The 19,227-nt window shown below is 45.4% G+C and overlaps 1 protein-coding gene across 1 annotated transcript in view; it reads right to left on the bottom strand.

The window, feature by feature from the left end:
* LOC119444152 (regulator of chromosome condensation-like) overlaps nt 1–19,227 on the bottom strand; it is a 54,596-nt gene that overhangs the window by 24,711 nt on the left and 10,658 nt on the right. Inside the window, exons 4-6 of the mRNA XM_037708612.2 lie at nt 14,166–14,429; nt 5,574–5,751; nt 3,997–4,189 (exon numbers count right to left, since the gene is read on the bottom strand). Coding sequence (XP_037564540.2) covers nt 3,997–4,189; nt 5,574–5,751; nt 14,166–14,429 — 635 coding nt within the window. The remainder of the gene's footprint in view (nt 1–3,996; nt 4,190–5,573; nt 5,752–14,165; nt 14,430–19,227) is intronic.

Genomic DNA, 19,227 nt, shown 5'->3' with positions numbered 1-19,227 from the left:
GAAAACAAACAAATGAAGCCTATGTCAGCATGCCTTTATCTACTGAATAAATCAGCAAATCTCTTATTTTGGCTATAAGTAGTGCAGAAGCTGCAATTCCCGTCATCGCGCAACTGATCAGTGCTCGAAGCAGTGAAGGCCTCACGACTTCCTTCGCAGCGAAGCCCCAGCATGCGTCCTCATCCGAGACGTGCCTTTTACTACCGCGCGCACATCCCAATCATGGCCAGTGAGCTGCTCGCCAACATATCATCGCGGCCAACCCTATTGCTATAAGCAACTTCACCTATCGGTTTCACAGCATGTGGGACATGGTGCAGTGGGAAGCACACGACACGCGCTACTTCCCACTTTTAGTGGAATGTAGCACACAAAGTAAGTGGCACAAAGTAAGCATCATATTTTGCTCTGGTGGCATCTTGGGCATCGTATTCCAGGATTTCCCATCAGCTCGATTTCGCGTCTGTTTCACGTTGCCGTCTGAAAACAATACGCAATAGAAAAATGACGATGTACGTCTCGAGTTACTCGAGCCCCGACAACTCTCGTGCCACAAAGATTCACACAGAGTGGGTGCATCAAAACTTCGAACCAAGATGGGTCTCTCAAAGAAGCTTCTGACCCAAGCTGAATTCGAGAAGCACAAATGTAAGCTTGGCGGAGCCAAAAGATCGACAACATGGGGCGCTGCTTGGAGCCCACAAGCTCAGCGTGCATCAAGGTCTCGTGCTGCAACGGTTTGCCCAACGCTTCGCATTATACGTAGATGTCAACCACAGTTGAGTCTGCTAAATTGCTTAGCAACCGGATCATACATTTTCCCAGTGAGCATGTTTCCTCACGAGTTTTTCAACAAAACATATAAACAATGTTCTACTGTATAACAAAACCTATCTACCTTTGTGACAAAAATTTAATTGCAATAGGATGAGTAGAACCAGAGATACGAGGGTGGTCCGATAAGTACTTAGCCTCACTGCGAGAGCGGGATGCTATCGCACGAGACATATACTCACGTTAAGTATACGCTCATTTAGAGGGACACATGCAAAGGTCCAGTCGAATCGGGCTCGCGGTTTTGTTTTTGGCTGCTTGAGGAAGAGGAAGCAGGTGATTTTTCGTGTGTCCGTTAAAAAATGGAAAAAGAGCAATATCGGTCGGTGATTGGATTCTTGTTTTTGGAAGGGAAATCGCGCAGCGTAATCAAAGAGCGACTGGATGCCATCTACGGTGAGTCTTCTCCTTCGATGGCAACTGTCAAAAATTGGTTCAACGAGTTTAAACGTGGTCGCACGTCGGTTTTTGATGAGCCTCGCCCAGGGGCCCCGCAAAAGGCTACCACGGCCGATAACGTGGCAAAAATCCATGACCTCGTATTGGCAGACCACCGACTGAAGGTGCGCGAGATAGCTGAGACAGTAGGCATCTCAAAAGACCGCGTGGGTTATATCCTGCATAAATTTTGGGCATGAGAAAGCTGTTGGCACAATGGGTGCCGCGTTTACTCACTCCGGTCAACAACAAGCGCATTCGTGAGACCACTTTAGAGCAGTGTTTGAAGCTGTTTAAGCGTAATCCGAAAGAGTTCCTGCATCGTTTTGTTACCGTCGATGAAATATGGATCTACTGGTACACACCAGAGATCAAAGAACAGTCGAAACAGTGGACTGCACCCGGAGAACCTGCTCCGAAGAAGGCGAAGACTGTCGCATCAGCCGGAAAGGTGATGGCCACCATTTTCTGGGATTCTCAAGGTGTGATCTTCGTCGACTACCTTAAGAAGGGCAAAACAGTGACAGGACCCTACTACGCCGAATTGAAAAAAAAAAAAAACGGCCACATTTGGTGAAGAAAAAGGTGCTCTTCCACCATGACAACGCGCCAGCTCACAGCTGCGCTGTCGCCACGGCCAAGTTGGTCGAACTGGGCTACGAAGTGGTGCCCCATCCAGCGTATTCTCAAGATTTGGCCCCGAGTGATTTCTTCTTGTTTCCCAACTTGAAAAAGTCACTCGCCGGAGAAAAATTTCAGTCGAATGAAGAAGTTATCGCCGCCACAGAAGCCTACTTTGCAGCTCAGGAGAAAACATATTTTTCTGACGGGATCAAGAAGTTGGAGGATCGCTGGGTCAAGTGTATGGAGTTGAAAGGGGACTATGTTGAGAAATAAATCGACACCATTAGAAAACTTTCGTTTTTTTTTTTGAAAGCTAAGTACTTATCGGGGACCGCCCTCGTATATTTCCAATATAGTGACACCACCAGAAATGGTGTTTTGAGAAAATTAGGCAAAACATTCCAGAACATGTTTGCAAGCGACTGTGGCAAAGGTTAAACCAAGGATGACACCGGGATCCAATCAAGGAAGAATAAAAGCAATGGGACAGAAAGAGATATTTGGGCCTATTTTTGGAGCCAGAGAGCAGGCAGGGTTTCCCCTTAAATAAATTAAAATGTATGGGCGCCATTGAAAAAGTAAACAAGCATGCTAAAAAGCAATTTGGTAGCTGCCTGCAATGTGGTTAATTTTCTCAACTTGAAATGTGTCATTGAAGAACTAAATTTTTCAGAAGGTTTATAAAGATGAGGGGGGGGGGTGATGGTAGGCTTGGTACTATAAAAGGAGCCACATACTGGTAACGTTTGAGAACCACTGGCTTAGACATCCCATGGCCATGTTTTCTAGCAATGCCTTTTATGCTACATATTCCTTTTTATTTATTTACAGTACCTACAGCGCCCTTGTGGGGCATTAGTGTAGGGGGGAAGTATTAACATTCAAATACAAAAAAATACAAATACATAGCAAAATACAGATTGGTGACATCTCATTCAGAATTATCCACAGAACAGTTATGAAATTTCGTTTACAATAACAAAGGCAAAACATTAATTGCTAGGACAAATCGCACAGATCGACCTGCAAGCACAAATCAAGCACAAATAGAAGCATAAATAGAAGCACAAATAGAAGCAGGCACAAATGTAAGCACAAATCGCAAGCACAAATCGCTAGAAAGAGAAGAAACTGTAAACAATAACTTTCATGTGAGCCCAGGCTGAGATGAAATGGAACTTTGAAGGACAAGTGGAAATGTTGAAAGGGGAGCGGGGACAATTTCTTGCGGGAGTTTGTTCCATTGTTTAATTGTGCATGGGAAAAATGAATATTTCAAAAGATTTATTCTGGTAGCAAATTTATGCTTCATCAGTGGTCAGAGCAACGCTCTGCACGTGCCATCACCAGGATCAATCAGCCATGAACAGTGGATAAGAGTGGCATGGAATCGAGCAGAAGGAATTGATACAAAATTGCGGCCTGTATCTCGACTATTGTCGTGCTGTCACTACAGAGATGCAAGTACAGTATCTTTATTGGCGACTACTAGATCGACCAGGTTTCGCTAGTTTCAGTTTCGAGAAAGTGCCGGTGACAAGGCGCCGACCGTGCCGGCAACATATGAAAGAAAAAAGTGCTATTTCTTCTAGACTCGGTGCCCAAATTAGCATGCGGTCGTGCAGTTGGCGTCTGAATTGTTGCACAGCGCACTGGCAAGATGTCCAAAATTTTGGTCATCCTTACCCTTTGGGGTTAGTGATGGTGCCAGAGAGCAGTGCAAATTATAAAGCATGACCAACTTATCGGTGTCTGAATTATTAGTTGGTGACTGTATCAAACTATTCTTTGCTTGGATTGAATCGAGGGGCTTTACATGCAGAAACCACGATTTGATTGATTATGAGGCAGACCGGGGGACTCCCGATTAATTTTGACCATCAGGGGCTCTTTAACGTGCCCCCAATGCACAGGACACGGGCATTTTTCCGTTTCGCCCCCATCGAAATGCGACCACCGTGAGGTCGCGGGATCTAAATCCCACGACCTGACACTTAGCAGCACAACTACATAGAAGCTAAGCCACCGCTGCAGGTTATTCTTTGCCAATAAGCTTGTTTGTTGTAACCAGGCTTGACAGTACAGAAACAAATAACCTACCTATGTCCTTGACAGGAGGTCAGTGGTCGAGGCACAGAAATAATATGTCCACTGTCAGTTGACGTGTGTGCCTGCACTCCCATCTGGTGGTAGTTGTTCAGACCGCACCCGTACAGCTTGCCCGTTTCACGTAGCCTCGCATATGTGTTATATGGCCCAGCCCATATCCTGTCGAAGGCTCGTGTCTTGCAACCTGGACATGATGCCAGAATAGATACCAGCAGTAAACACAAACAATCCAAGGGGAGGAAAACAAGCAAGGGTTAGGAGCTCGGCTGGTGGCTAATTTATTTATTTATCTGCTTTTTCTTCAATACTGACTGGGTCTCTTGCAAGACCTGGGCAGGCAGACAGTCACATGTGCATGATGAAATGATCAGTGCCAACAGAAAGGAAAAAAAATATTAATTTAATGCCACTGGAGATCAAAAATAGTGGACTTTGCATACATCATTAAAACATTTTATTTCCCAAAGATTGAGCGTCTAACATTGCACAAAATGACAATACGCATATACTTGAATTGTTTGTTTCTGTTGTGCGTTTACAGTTTTTACGCACTGCACTTTTTTTGCGTTTTCATATTTGCGTCAGATGGCTTTGTGTGATAATAGTATTGCCTTTGCTTCATGTCATTTTACAATTATTTTCACTTACATACGTGATCACTGTGTTACAGTTTACAATACTTTCAAAGTTTTGTTCGTTTATGCTGGTGCAAATTATTCACAAATACAGGCCTGAACTAGCTTCGGCTACTGGCCCAACATTTTTCTGGGCACAGTGTATGTGCACATTGAAGGAAATGAATTAAATGAAATATTAGGGCAACTAAATACAATTCAGTTCTGAATTGAATTTAAATCTGAGGTTTTAAGTGCCAAAACCACAATTTGATTATGAGGCACGCTTTAATGGAGGACTCTAGATTAATTTTGATCCCTAGGGGATCTTTAACGTGCCCCCAATGCATGGGACACGGGCGTTTTTGCATTTACCTCCACCGAAATGCAGCTGCCGCGGCAGGGATTTGATCTCGCGACCTCCTACTTAAAAGCACAACACTCAGTACAGTTCCACAGTAGTTAATGAAAACACTAGAAATTTAAGTCAAGCAGTAAACTGCAATGATTCTTAATACAGTCAAACCCGTTTATAACGAACTCAACAGTTCCACGAAAAGTGGTCGTATCAGTAGTTCGTTATATATGAACTCGGCCTTGAAAATGCTAAAAAGTGACCGCACTGAAGATAGCATCGGCAGTTACAATTCGGCAGCACTTTGGTCCAAAAGACATTTAAGTGTCAAAGCAGCCTAAGTCCAGCACACATACCATTTAGTTGAGCCTTTGCATGTAGCACACGAGCACTGTTAAGTTTTACCAGGAAAGAAGTTTATGGCGTTTTCCATATAAATATTAGGTTACGCTTACAACCAAACCTATTGAAACAGCTTTGAACCATATGTGGATTGGAGTTGAAATAGAACTAAGTTGCTTTTTCTGAAAAATGAAAAAAAAAATTGTTGGCAAAGTAATGGATATAACAAAGTAAATTCAGCTCCCATGTCTACTTACCACTGGGTTTCGGTATGTAGACATTAATGGGCTTAAGCATGTCTAGTGAAGGGCAGCATGCTCGGCGCAAGGTGGTTCTTATGGGCACTCGTCCCAGCTGTCCTTGCTCTCCGCATCCCATGGTCAGCATGTTGCCCTTAACTGTCAGCATCACCACGTGATCACTGCCGGAGGCAATCTGCGGCACGCAAACAACGAATGCTTGAGACCAAGCGCACAAATAAATAGCATGCTGCCTCATTTCAGTTATGCCAGTGTCACGCAGGCCTTTTCGAAAGCCTTTGAGCCAAGAACTTAGCGACTCACAGACCATACTCTACCAACATTTCAAAGGCCTTCAAACAGTGGGCACCCTTGTCATTACCTTGTTTACACAAGAAAGTAGACTCAATTTCTCTTAAAGGGGCCCTGAAAGCTTTTGTTAACTAATCACAGAATTATGTTACCTCACCTCAAGAATCTCCGCCGCAAAAATTTCCGAATCCTTCAAGAACAAGTGAAGTCGGGCATAGTTATTGGACCGGTCAGCGGCTTACAGTCTCCTTTATTATTTCCACTAGTGACTAGTGTAACGTCCTGGTCAAAAGAAGAGAAAGTGAAGAGAGAGAAGATAATCGAACGAAAACAGTAAACAGTTGATCAGTCTCGGATCCTTTATTTTCCATCTGGCGCAGCCTGACAGGATGTGGATAGGAGTACGAGTTAATACTAGTTCAGTGGGACAACCGTACGTCACGTCATGCCAAGCCGAAGATGAAGAACAAATCGAGGTCCAGGAGACAGCGACGTCACCGAGCCTGCTCCAGTTCATCGCAAGTAAGGCTAAAGTCACCAAGGCGGATCTCGTCAGCCAAGGTGTGTTGAAGATCAATATCAAAATATCCGACTACGAAGAGCACTTCAGACAGTTAAGCAGCAAGCCCTTTCAAAATGACAATAGCCAGGACATTGCGATGCTTATGCAGCAGATGTTGAAAGTGCAGGCGCCTCAAATTGAGCAACATGGACAATTGCTTGCTATGCTAATAGAGACTCTGCGCGCTAAGAATGGTCCCAAAGCTGAATTAGTGAAGGCCAGACGCGTTCGATGGGACGACCGCGTTGGCAACCACTTGGCTGAAGTTCATTGAATACGCTTGTGAAAAGAACTGCTGGATGATGTTGCAGGATAAAGTGCAAAATATGAGGCTGTTTCTTGTACACAATACCAAGAAATGGTATGGAGCTCCGCATAACAGACCATCAGGACGACACCTGGGATCATTGGAGAGCAAGTTTTATCTCCACTTTTGATCAGAACCCGGTCGACCGATGGGAAAAAGCTATATTTTCAAATAACACTCAAGTTCACTAATTGACTATTTCTTCGAGTAGAGACTGCTGTTACTGTTGGCAGATCCTACTTTGCCTGAGTGATCTATTGTGCCGTTAGTCATCCACGGTATGACAAAGGAATGCCAAAGGCAAGTGCAAATAAGGTCGCCCAAGACAGTTGAAGACCTACTGGGGTGCCTTAAGGACGTTTGCCATGAAGCTCCTGCGCCCGTTGCACAGCATAATCGGATCCATCCAGCGACAGCAATGACAACGACCAGAAGCGCAGCTTCTGGCTATTTCCCTTGCAACCAAGACGTCAAGGAGACAAAAAACAAACGTGGGTGCACAGCCCCACCCGCATAACCAAAACAAGGCTGTCTACTTGATTCGATCAAGCGTTTTGCAAACGGCACTACTTATTCATGGAAAAGAAATGTGCCCTAGTCGAAACAGGAGCTTCATTGAGTCTGATTAATCAAACCATGGTGAGGGCAAATAACATGCGACAAGGTTAAAGTGGTAATGGTTAAGAGCTACGATGGATTATCACGAACACTGCACAAGAGTCAATATACATTTGGCTGGGGAGGACTTCACAGCAGAAGTGCTGGTTATGTGTGACGTCGAATTCTTGTTCATACTGTCAAGACGCGACATGAAGAAGCTACGAATGAACATTTCTTGGAAAGATGCGACGCTAGACTCCCTGGTTTCAAGCGTCCAGACACCGCCACAGATGAGAACTGCCAAATGCGCTAATGATATATAGACAATTTTTCCCGAACTTATATGCCTCGATACATATCCATCTGCAGCGTCTGTACCCGAAGTACCTTTTGAACTTCGCGACACGACTGTTGTACGGAAGACAGCCTACAGAATTTCTCATGAAAAGAAAGTTGGGAAAAAAAGGCCCTCAAAATTCACTTTTTGCATCTCCTATAACTATTGTTCCTAAAGAAGATGGTTCACTGTGACTTTGTACAGATTATTGCCAAATCAACACCCAAACAGAACTGTATCCATTCCCTATGCCTTTGATTGATGACATCATTAATGATACTGGAGGATGCCGATGGTTCTCACCAATCGGTACAAAGGTATCCCTCCAGGAAAAATCAAATAAGTACATATAACACCATTTGATATATATGAATACAACCGTCTGCCATTCGGTTGGAAGAACTCGGGCACTTGGTTTCAGCGCATGATGAACGGTGTACTTAAAGATTTCTGCAATGTTTATGTGGGTGACATCATCATTTACTCCCGTACCGAGGAAGAGCACTGTTCCCACATCTCTCAAATACTAGAAGCGTTGAGCAAGTCACACCTGAAGATAAACAAGAAGTGAATTCCTTCAGAGAAAGGTGGTGTTCCTTGGAAGAGTCCTGGATGGCTTCACGAAGACAACCAAGGAACAGTCCGTCCAACAAATAAAGGAAATGCATAAACCCTACGGTGTTCACTCACTGCGTGTATTCTTAGGAGTGGCAGGACATTTTAGGGCGTTCATTAAAAACTTTGCAGTGATATCCAGGTGTCTTACAAGGCTCACTCAAAAGGAAGTTCCCTTTGTGTGGAGCGACGAGTGCGGCCATGCATATGAAGAACTGGTATGCACAATATCTTCAGATCCAATCCTGATATTACCCGATTTCACAAAACCCTTCGAGCTCTGCACTGACGCATCTAATTATGGCACAGGAGCAGTATTACACCAACGAGATTCCAGGCAAGACAGAAGCAAACAGTTAAAGCTGAGTGGCTATTACTCCTACACCTTTTCAAGAGCGGAACTAAATTACACGACCACAGAAAAGCAGGCTTTAGCAGTAGTGCTGGCGTTACGATACTTCAGGAGTTATTTGGAGGGCCGTCGGTTCAAGCTTTTCGCGGACAATCAGGCTTTGACATACCTTCCGAGCCTTACAACCGTAGGGAAGAGTGGCAAGATGGATTAGCAAGATTCAGTTCATTTTGATGTTATCCACAGACCTAGTGAAAAGCTACCCGGCGTGGACATGTCAAGATTGCACATACCTTCTTTCAGGGGTTTTATGTGCCAGAACCAGTTCCGATTATGAGGCACGCCGTAGTGGAGGGCTCCAGTATAACTTTGACCACCTGGGGTTTTTTATCGTGCACTACAACGCAAGCACATGGTCGTTTTTGCATTTTGCCTCCATCGAAATGTGGCCGCCGTGGTCGGGATTCGATCCCTCGACTTCCTACTCAGCAGCGCAATGCCTTAGCTGACTGAGCCACCGCGGCGGGTAAGATTGCACATACCGCCAATAAATCAACGATCAAGGGGCACACGTAGCAAGTGTATGGGAAGACACTGAAGAACTAAAATTAATCGACGGAAGGTTTGTTGTCCCTCAAAGCTGCATATCCAAAATATTGCGGCTCTATCATGACAGTCCACACTCAGGGGGGCATGATGGCTTTTGGCGGACCTACTGGAAGATTCAGAAATGTTTTACGTAAATGAACATGAAAGCAGATATAGAGAATTACGTCAAGACGTGTCATCAATGTCAGGCTATCAAAGCCAAGTTCCGCCCAAAAGGAAACCAGATGGTCATTCCTTTGTATTCAGATGTCCCCTTCGAAGTCGTTCATCTCGATTTCGCTAAAATCAAAAAGGGGAGGGTGTGTGCAGGACTCGATCTTTTATAGTGGCTGTTGACCAGTGCACACATATGGCGGCGGCGAAACCCGGAGGAGATAAGTGTGATTGCACTGATGGATAGAGGCATTTAGCCACACCAAGGTGATTGTTTGATAATGGACCTGCATTCCGTAGCAAGAGGCTCCGTCAGTGGGCAGCAGAAAAGGGTATCACTGAGATTTTCAACACCATACCACCCTGAAGGAAACGCCCTAGCGGAACGTCTTATACACGACTTGAAGACCTTCATTTCTATATACGCCGAATTTCGTGGAGGATGGAAGTGTGCTCTTGAGGCTGCGGTTAGGCATTACAATCAATCTCACACAGCTGTACTTGGCTGTAGCCCTCAGTTTGCTGCCTTTCAGAAGACGACGTGGTTACCAGCAGATTACGAACTTGGCATAGAAGGGAAGATCCATACTGCAGAATGCAAGACGTCAGAGGAATACCATATGTATAAACGTACCATAAAGAAATACGACTCGCGCCATGCAACTCACATGCCCAACGTACAACCTGGAGACATGGTGCTAGTGCAAAAAGGTCTTGATCGTTGTAAGAATGCTTTCACAGGCCCTTATGTTGTCCTCAAAATGGTGAAGCAGCAAGGTATACTCAAGTCAGTATACTTTGAAGGACCAACAGGCAAGACAGAAGTAGAACTGTAGGTAACCCAGTGCCTTGCCATCCGCGGAAGGATGGCAATAACAGACCCTGGAGGATGCAACGTCCCGGTCAAAAGAAGAGGAAGTGAAGAGAGAGAAGAAGATCGAATGAAAACAGTTAACAGTTGATCAGTCGCAGATCCTTTATTTTACAACTAGCACACTGAAAGCTAGGCAAGGGGGTGCAAGGGTCCAATGCCCCTGGACTGCTCCAAAAGTTGAATGAGAGACTGTTCGTGGTGTTCTTTGTGGGGTTTTACGTGCCAAAACCAGCTCAGATGCTTCACTTTTTATCTCCGAGACCGCCCAGCATTTGCAGCAACACGCAACTGTCTCTAAGCCGGCAGGCTGAAGATGAAATGGTTATTCTGTCCAAGATCGCAGACATACATTTTTAATTTATTTAACTTGAATGAGCAATAAGCGTACAACTGAGAATGTTCTCACAACCACAAAATCAGCCAATAGCTGTTATGGGTCCAGCTTCTTGCGGCGACACCGCATGACAACACTGCGGAAGCCAAGCAAGCAAGATTATAAATTCCCTCCTGCATCATCGTCAGCATATATTCATGTCCCCTGTAGGACCAAGGCCTCGCCCTGTGATCTCCAATTACCCCTGTCTTGCGCTAGCCGATTTCAACTTCCGCCTGCAAATTTCCTAACTTGGTTGCCCCACCTAGTTTTGTGCCGTCCTCTACTGCGCTTCCCTTCTTTCGGCACCCATTCTGTAACTCTAATGGTCCAACGCTTATCCATCCAACGCATTACATGGCCTGCCCAGCTCCATTTCTTCTGCTTAATGTCAACTAGAATATCGGCTATTCCCGTTTGTTCTCCGATCCACACTGCTCTCTTCGTGTCTCTCAAAGGGCCCCAAACCACCCAAAGGTTGAAATTTAGTTGTGGTGTTGCAGTTCTGTAGGAGTCTACAACGAACACGTAGCCGCAAGAATGTTTCGAAATGGCGCCGTAATAGCGGAGTTACATGCATTTGATGATCGAAACACAGCCCTCGCTCTTTCCTTCGCTATTCTCTTCGTCGGCTGGTTTCTTTTCCTCGCCGAGTGCTCCAAATGTCACGCGACATTCCTCGTCGCCAACGCACTTTTCAAAACAGTCCACTTTCGGTTAAAACAAGTCCGTGCTAGCGGCAAATATACCGACGGCGAACTGACCTCCAGTGCCTTAGAACATCTGCCGCGTGAGAGGTGTCCAAAGTATATGGCAGTTCGGCCGGCGCATCACCCGCTGCATGATCAATGGGCCAATCGACGACACACGAAGCTGCGCGCCTCAGCCGCTGGCGACGACAACATTGGCTGCAGCTTCTGTTCCAAGCAAAATTATTTCCACTAGATAAAGCTACGCATAAATTGTACAGTTTATGCAAAACAATATCCGCTGTCAAACGTTTAACATGAACAAGAGTTCCGATACTTGTCGAGCTCAGCTGCAGCGCATGGCTACAGACGGGAGACGACCTGCTCGGCTGTGCTCGCATAGGAGCGGACGGCGCTCCCAATATCAGCGAGTTTTCTTGTATGTGTATTATTATTGTGAAGAGCGACAACGATAACAAAATATTGCGGCTTGTGAGCAACGGTAATTCATTTTGAAGCGCCGTCTGCTTTTGCTTTGAAGGGAACTGGAATAAGCCTAGCGACGATATCGGCACAGTCGAGCGATCAGCGACTGTGAGGCTGCTGTACAAATGAGTCCCGGTCTCATCTTTTCTACGTACGGCAAGGAAATCTCGCCATTCGCGAGCAAAACCACTGTCGAACGGCGGCCTGCAAATGGCAAATGGCAAACGGGGTGCGGTGAGTTACCGTGCCGGTAACGTGGACAGGCCTTAGCCGCGACTCAGCGCTTCTCGGCTACCCGCTGTTGCTTGCGTGCCGGCCTGTGCTCATGCGAAGCGTGCCGCTATGGACCCTGTGTTGCGCGCAAGTCTAGAAAGGCCAACACTGTTGCACTCTGTTCGCGCAGCTAATCAGAACACTAAGCACGACTGTGTTCGAACAGGAGTGATTTGGCACTTGCATTGTTGGCTGTAATTAGCTATTCACAAGCGCGCAGAAGCGAGCAACATGGCGAGGAAGAGCAGGGAGTGCGCGTACCTGCTAACAGACTAACCGGAAGTCGTAGGTAGGTTCTTGCTCAACCAATCGACATCGTCGACCCAGTTGACATGACCAAATGTACCCTGGTGACAAAATGACGACTGCTGGGGATACCGGAAAGGCCAGGAGAGGAGGACGGCACTGTTTTTTTTATTTTTGTGGCGCGCCCACGGCGCGTAGCGCTGCAGCGTTTGGCATCGTTGATCGTCATGGTATTCTGAAGGTATTTAGAAGAATGTACAGGGCTGGGCATTTTCGTCAATGCAGAATTGTTGCTCACAATGGCAGCACCTTGAAGAGCTTGCTGCCAGATCATTGAATCATTTTATTGGCCATATGGGTTTGCCATGAAGATTCTTCAATGACTTTGGAACAATTTTGAACAAAACGGTACCCACCTTACATCGACTAACTACTTTTGCCAGTTCATCTGGCGATGCTTGAACATCAAAAAAACAGTTGAGCATGTAACACAGTAAACATCCGTTAAAGCGGTCTTGATGGGACCAACAACATTGCCCGAATTATCAAGCGGGCTGAATAAATAATTACGCAGATGCAAGAAACATGTTGAAATACAGTCAAACCTTTATATAACGAACCTCGATTCAACGAAATTCCCAATGTAATAAAGTATGTTTATTTCCCCATCTTAGTTCTATTGAATTAACTAAACCTCAATACAAGGAAGATTTTTACTGCAAGTACAACTTCGTTATATCGAGGTTTGACTATATGTGAAGCCCTAAGCGGTTCATGAAATTATATTATTTCGCCCATTTCATTCCTGTGCCTTTGGTGTAAAGGAAAGGGGCATGCACATGTCCTACCACATACTGACTGCAATGTGACAAGCTCGTATTTCTCAATTTGTTATCTACTTTAATTGTACCGGCCACTTAGCCAGACCCCCAATGCAGGTATGTGCAATAGTACTGAAACCATAATTATCAAACACGCAGCAATCTCAAAGAGCAAATAGCATTGGCACAATATGTGCCTCCCGCTTCTTGATTGTAGGCATGTGCCATTGTACCGACCACTGCTCGAATCGAATTAACTGACAAATCTAATCAGACAGAGTCAAATTACCAAAAGTGTACAGTAACTTTTAAAAAGTGAGCCTGCATAATGAAATCGGCACACCATTGTCAACAACTTGCAGAAGTACTTCTGCTGCCAACCTGTATTGCCACTGGCACTTGCTCAGACAGTTGCCAAACATAGATTTGATATTAAACTGAATTAGCCAGAGCTGCATTAATCCACAGTACAACCTTTAAAGTGAGCTTTTGTTGTGAATGGCAAGAACAATGGTTTTGATGCCAACGCCAAGAATGCGATTTTGGTATTGCGTTTAATAGCACGACTTCACATTTAAAGCACATGCACAGCGGCCCTGTCGGTGCCACGACAGTAGTGCATGCTACTTTCCTTCTATAAAGCGATTCCAAGAAAAATGCCATTGCACATATTTCCACAATATTGCAGGGGGAAGTTAGGCAGTGCGTGCGCTAAACTCCACTTCTCAAAAATGTTACTACTCTCGCATCTCTGCTTTTTGATCTTAAGAGGCAAAGCAGGCTTATCATAGTTTGGTACAAAGACATGCTTCATACCACAGTTGCCCGCGAATTCGCTAAGGAATACAACTATAGAAAATGCTTTTATTGCATTGGTGGCACAGTGAAACTAGTTAAATCGGTCTATTCTGAAGTGGAAGCAATTTCGAACCTTCTTTTTTGTGTAAAATGGGCTGCACTTCAGAATTGGATAAATACGGCTCACGAAAAATAAACCCTGCCTGTACAATGTCAGAGACGACCAGCTTTGGCGCCTGTTCGGCCTTGCCCTCAGTGACAAGGCCCATCTGTCCTCGGGAATCTCTGAAGTTGCCCCACAGGTAGACTTTTCCGGAAACGGTGAGTGCGGCTGAGTGGGAGTCGCCTGCCGTCAGTTGGGCAACTGGCTCTGGGAGCTCCACGATTCCTGGTGTTGTCTCGGTGCCCTCCAGGCTTGATGTCTGGCGTCCCAAGGCACCCTCATCATTGCAACCAAAAGACCACACCTGTGTCAAATGGGGGAGAAACCAGTGGTCGTATTATTTAGGGAATCTTTTCTTGTGCAATATTTCTTGCATTCCTACACTAACTCGGACGCTGCTTGGATGGCGCACTGAAGTGCAAGCATTGACGTGCGAGCCAGTCATCATCATCATCAGCCTATATATGTCCACTGCAGGACAAAGGCCTCTCCCTGTGATCGTTAATTACTCTTGTGTTGCGCTAGCAGATTCCAACTTGCGCCTGCAAATTTCCTGACTTCACCGCCCACCCTAGTTTTCTGCCGTGCTTGACTGCGCTTCCCTTCTCTTGGTATCCATTCTGTAACTCTAATGGGTTACCATATAGAGAGGTTGATTGTACTCCGCAGATTTCTCTATTACCAGATTGATGACATGGATACAATCCATCGTAGAATATCCCTTCCTGAAGCCAGCCTGTTCTCTTGGTAGGCTAAAGTCAAGTGTTGCCCTGATTCTATTGGAAATTATCTTTGTGAATAATTTATACAACACTGAAAGCAAGGTAATGGGTCTATAATTCAATTCTTTATCGTCTCACTTCTTATGGATTTGTATAATGCTAGCGTTCTTCCAGCTTTCTCGTACACTTGAAGTCCTGAGGTATTGCGTATAAAGGGCCGTAAGCTTTTCAAGCATGGTATCTCCTCCATCTTTGATTAAATCGACTTTTACTCTATCTTCTACAGCAGCTTTTCCCCTGGTCATGTCTTTCAAGGCCCTTCTAACTTCATCGCTTGTTATAGAAGGAGCCTCTGTATCCTGTTGATCACTACTTCAAATGAAAGTAGCTTGGCTGCTCTGGGCACTGTACAGGTCAGTGTAGAATCTTTCCGCTGCTTTTACTATGTCATCGAAAATGCTGATGATATTACCCTGCTTATATTTCAGTGCATACATTTTGCTTTGTCCTATGCCAAGTTTTCTTCTCACTGATTTCATGCTACATCCATATTTTACTGCTTCCTCAATCTTTACCATGTTATAATTTTAGGTATCACTTACTTTCTTTTTTTGATCAGTGAATTCTAGCTGATGTCTTGTGTTTGACACTTTCATGGTTTGCCATTTCTTTACTAGGTCCTTTGCTACTTGGGAGAGCTTACCTACTGGTTGCTTTGGTGCCTTACCTCCCACTTCAATTGCTGCTTCTGAGATCAGCCTAGTTACAATTTCATTCATTACCTCTATGTCGTCTTCATCTTCCTGTTCTAACACTGCATATTTGTTTCCGAGCACCAGCCTGAATTAGTCTGCCTTTACCCTTACTGCGTCTAGGTTGGCCTTTTTATTCTTGTCCGATTTTACTATTTCATTCCTTGTCTCTCTATTAGGGCTTTTCCAGGTCCACTTCCTGCTGCTGCACTACCTGATGAAGGTATTCATTATTCGGAGCCTATTCGTTGCCGCGAATTCCACCAACATCTCTCCTCTAGTGTCCCTATAATCAATGCTGTAATTGCCAATTGCTTGCTCACCAGCCTGCTTCTTCCCCACTTTTGCATTCAAGTCGCCCATGACTACAGTATACTGAGTTTGCACCTTTCTAATTGCTAATTCAACATCTTCATAAAACTGTTCTACTTCATCATCGTGACTGAAGGTTGGGGCATAGGCTTGTACTACCTTCAGTCTATACCTCCTATTCAGCTTTATTGCGACGACTGCTACCCTCCCATTAATGCTGTATAATTCATCGTTGTTGCCCACGATGTCCTTATGGACTAGAAATCCTACTCCGAATTCTCTCTTATCTGGAAGACCTCTGTTGCAGAGGACGTGGCCGTTAGTCAGCACTGTACAAGCTTCACCAGTTCTAACCTCACTAAGGCCAATATTATCCCAGGAAATACCTGATAATTCTTCAAATGGCCCTGCTAAGCTAGCCTCACTCGATAGGGTGCGCGTGTTGAACGTTGCCAGGTTCACTTTACAGTGCGAGCCAGTAAAGAAACGCAAAAAAAATCCTTACATAATATGGCCCCATGGTACTGCACACTGCCACTGTTAAATAACAGTGGCAGTGTGCAGTACTATCATGCATCGTCATTTATTGGACCTTACGGCTCAATGCAGGAAATTTACTAAGGGGAGGTGATATGGGTTTATACAAGAAACAGGAGCAAATAAGTATCAACTAAATACGAAAATCGGGAAAGAAAGGAAACGAGGAATGAAAACTATGACAAACTAATAAAATGGGCTTGAGCAATGTCGGAAGACAGTGAAAAGAAGGTTTCAATGGCAAGGGTGCCTTTATTACTGTTTTTACTTCAGCGTCATTCGCAGACATTTGGACATGAAAGACTAGTACTTCTGCTGTCTTTTTGTAAATTTTTCATCTGCTTTCACAAAGGACCTGTACAAATGCTTTGCATACACACAGAAAAGGCAATGTATGTGTTTATTTGCACCTTTTCTCTTGCGCATATATATTCCTTTCTGTCACAGTGTAAACATTTGTGGACGCGACTTATTTTTGCCATTTCTGCGCAGCTGTGGCAAGGAATAGACCAGAAAAATTAAGCTTAGGGTGAAGTGAACGTTCAGCTTACCTCAAGTACTTTCATTTTATTTCTGAGAAAAATTGATCACTACCGAAGATCACTTCGGAGAAGGCACTACAGTGTTTGACGGGAGGTGTGACGTGGGACGTTTCTGCAGGAATTGCGAAATAATTTTTCATTTCTAGGAGGTAATGTTCGCTACGAATAATTAACTTGTGCTGCATGTTATTTGTACTAGTGATTCAATTCTTTTTTATGTAGAAACATCGTTACTGAGTGCACCATAATTAGATACCTAATCACTTGGTAATTATGATGACTTATCATAAAATGCCGAAAGAGTGCCTTGACTTGCTCTTAATGGAGTCTGCAGCCCCTTGGCATAATGTTATGTAAATTTCATACATTTTAACAGGCTATCATAATCCGTGACTGAAGGGGATATATTTTTGTTTTTGAACGCCATCGATTCAACATGCCGAGCGCCCGAGTTTCTAACAGACAACAGTCAACGCACGCTGCCCTGCCGGGTACGCGATGTTGCCGACCTCTACCTGTAGCGCATCCACACAAGGAAACAAGCTGTTGAATGATTCTCGCCTGCCTCAGAAGACTGCACTATGCAAGGGGAAAATTCGGCCAGGTACCGAAGGGGAGAGGAGGGGGAGAGAGCGGAGAGATGAGCTCTAAATGCCCCACGTCTGTGTTTCAGAAGTTTTCTCAAGCGAATGCATTGCACAGTGGTGGAGTTGGCACTCCTGTCTATCTTAGTCTGTGGTCACCACACACTGAAGGCAAATACAGTGTAGACCGCTTATAACATAAGTCGCCGGAGTCGCGAATATCCGCACTACAACCAAAGCAACAATTTTCAAGGCTCGCACATATGCAAAACATGTGCACCGAGCCACCACGCGTATGCGACAGTCGAGGAATGCGGCTAGAACGTTTGCATTCAAGTTACAGTCGAATCTCGTTAATTCGAACCAAATCACACGGCGGCGCCTCAGGCCGGCATTGCTTCGGCACCGCCATAGAGTAAAAGCTTAGGGGAGACCCCTCAATGTCGTGCGTGAACAAACCAAAAATAAAGAGAAAAAAAAACGAGGCGGACATTTCACCCCTTCTCAAATGGCAAGGTCGCCAATTCTGCATTGCGCCGGAACATGGCGTGTACGTGCCGACGTCTCAGCCGTAGCCACGCATAGAAAATGGCAGTGAACCCTTTCTCCTTTATGCTTCCTCTACTTTCTAGTCACGTGTTGATCTTGCACGCTGAGGCTACGGCACAGAGGGAAGCAGCGGCGCTATCCCAGGCCAGCCAACAAAACTAGCCCCACGCTGGCAAACGCCCGCTTCCCGATAACGGCAGAAAACAAAACTTCGGGGAGCTGGCGCCGGGCCGGCTGTAGTGGCGGCGCCTGCACAGTGACAGTCGAAAGTGAGGGAGCTACGAGGGAGGGCGAGGGGAGCCACTGAAGCGGCGGAGTTGCCGAGGCGAAATCCGCTTTCCCGCCGCCCTCCTCCCTCACATTCCACGGTCTCCGCGTGCACCCTTCGCCGTGCCGTGCCCGGCGCGCTCGCTCGCTGAAGTTTCATTTACTCCCGTTATTGTGAAACGAGCGTTGGCCGTTTTGTGGCCCTCGCTTGCTATGCGCGTCGTGGTACTTCACGACTCGCACTCAAGATTCTGGTTTCAGCCTCACTGGCTGTTCGTTCGCACCACGTGCCCTTCTCCTCCACTTCGTCTCTTTCTTCCTCGAGCACTCCTTGGGGCGCCCGTTTGAGGGGAGCGTTCGCCGTCTCCGCTGACTTCCGTACTCCCAGGCAGCTGCACTGTAACCGGTATTTTATTTCCCGCAACTGCACTATTAGCGATATGTGTATACATGGAGTGCTATGGGAAAATTAACGGGAGTCTGAAAACACCGCACTATATCCGGTCCTGCACTATAAGCGGTTACGTTATAAATGGTCTATACTGTACTATCTATATTGTTAGGTTACAATGTTTGAGCAAATTCGCAACATGTTCATTATGCCAAAAGACGAATTAGTTGCAGAGAAAATTACAACTAATGGTACACATGAAGAAACGCTATCAGAGATGATCGCATTGTCTTGCACAACAGCATGTTCCGATTTCACCGCACTCTGCAGCCCACTCCCTCATGAATAGAAACAGCACTAATGAGACAGACCACTACAGCACTGGCCAATCATGGACATATGTGATGCAATTGAAGTTCGGATAGTGCAGGCCCTGGTGTCAAGAA

This window comes from Dermacentor silvarum, chromosome 1 (genome assembly GCF_013339745.2).
Source record: "Dermacentor silvarum isolate Dsil-2018 chromosome 1, BIME_Dsil_1.4, whole genome shotgun sequence".
Classification (NCBI taxonomy): Eukaryota; Metazoa; Arthropoda; class Arachnida; order Ixodida; family Ixodidae; genus Dermacentor; species Dermacentor silvarum.
Note: the sequence above shows the minus strand (reverse complement) of the source record. Positions and strands in the feature narration are given on the sequence as shown.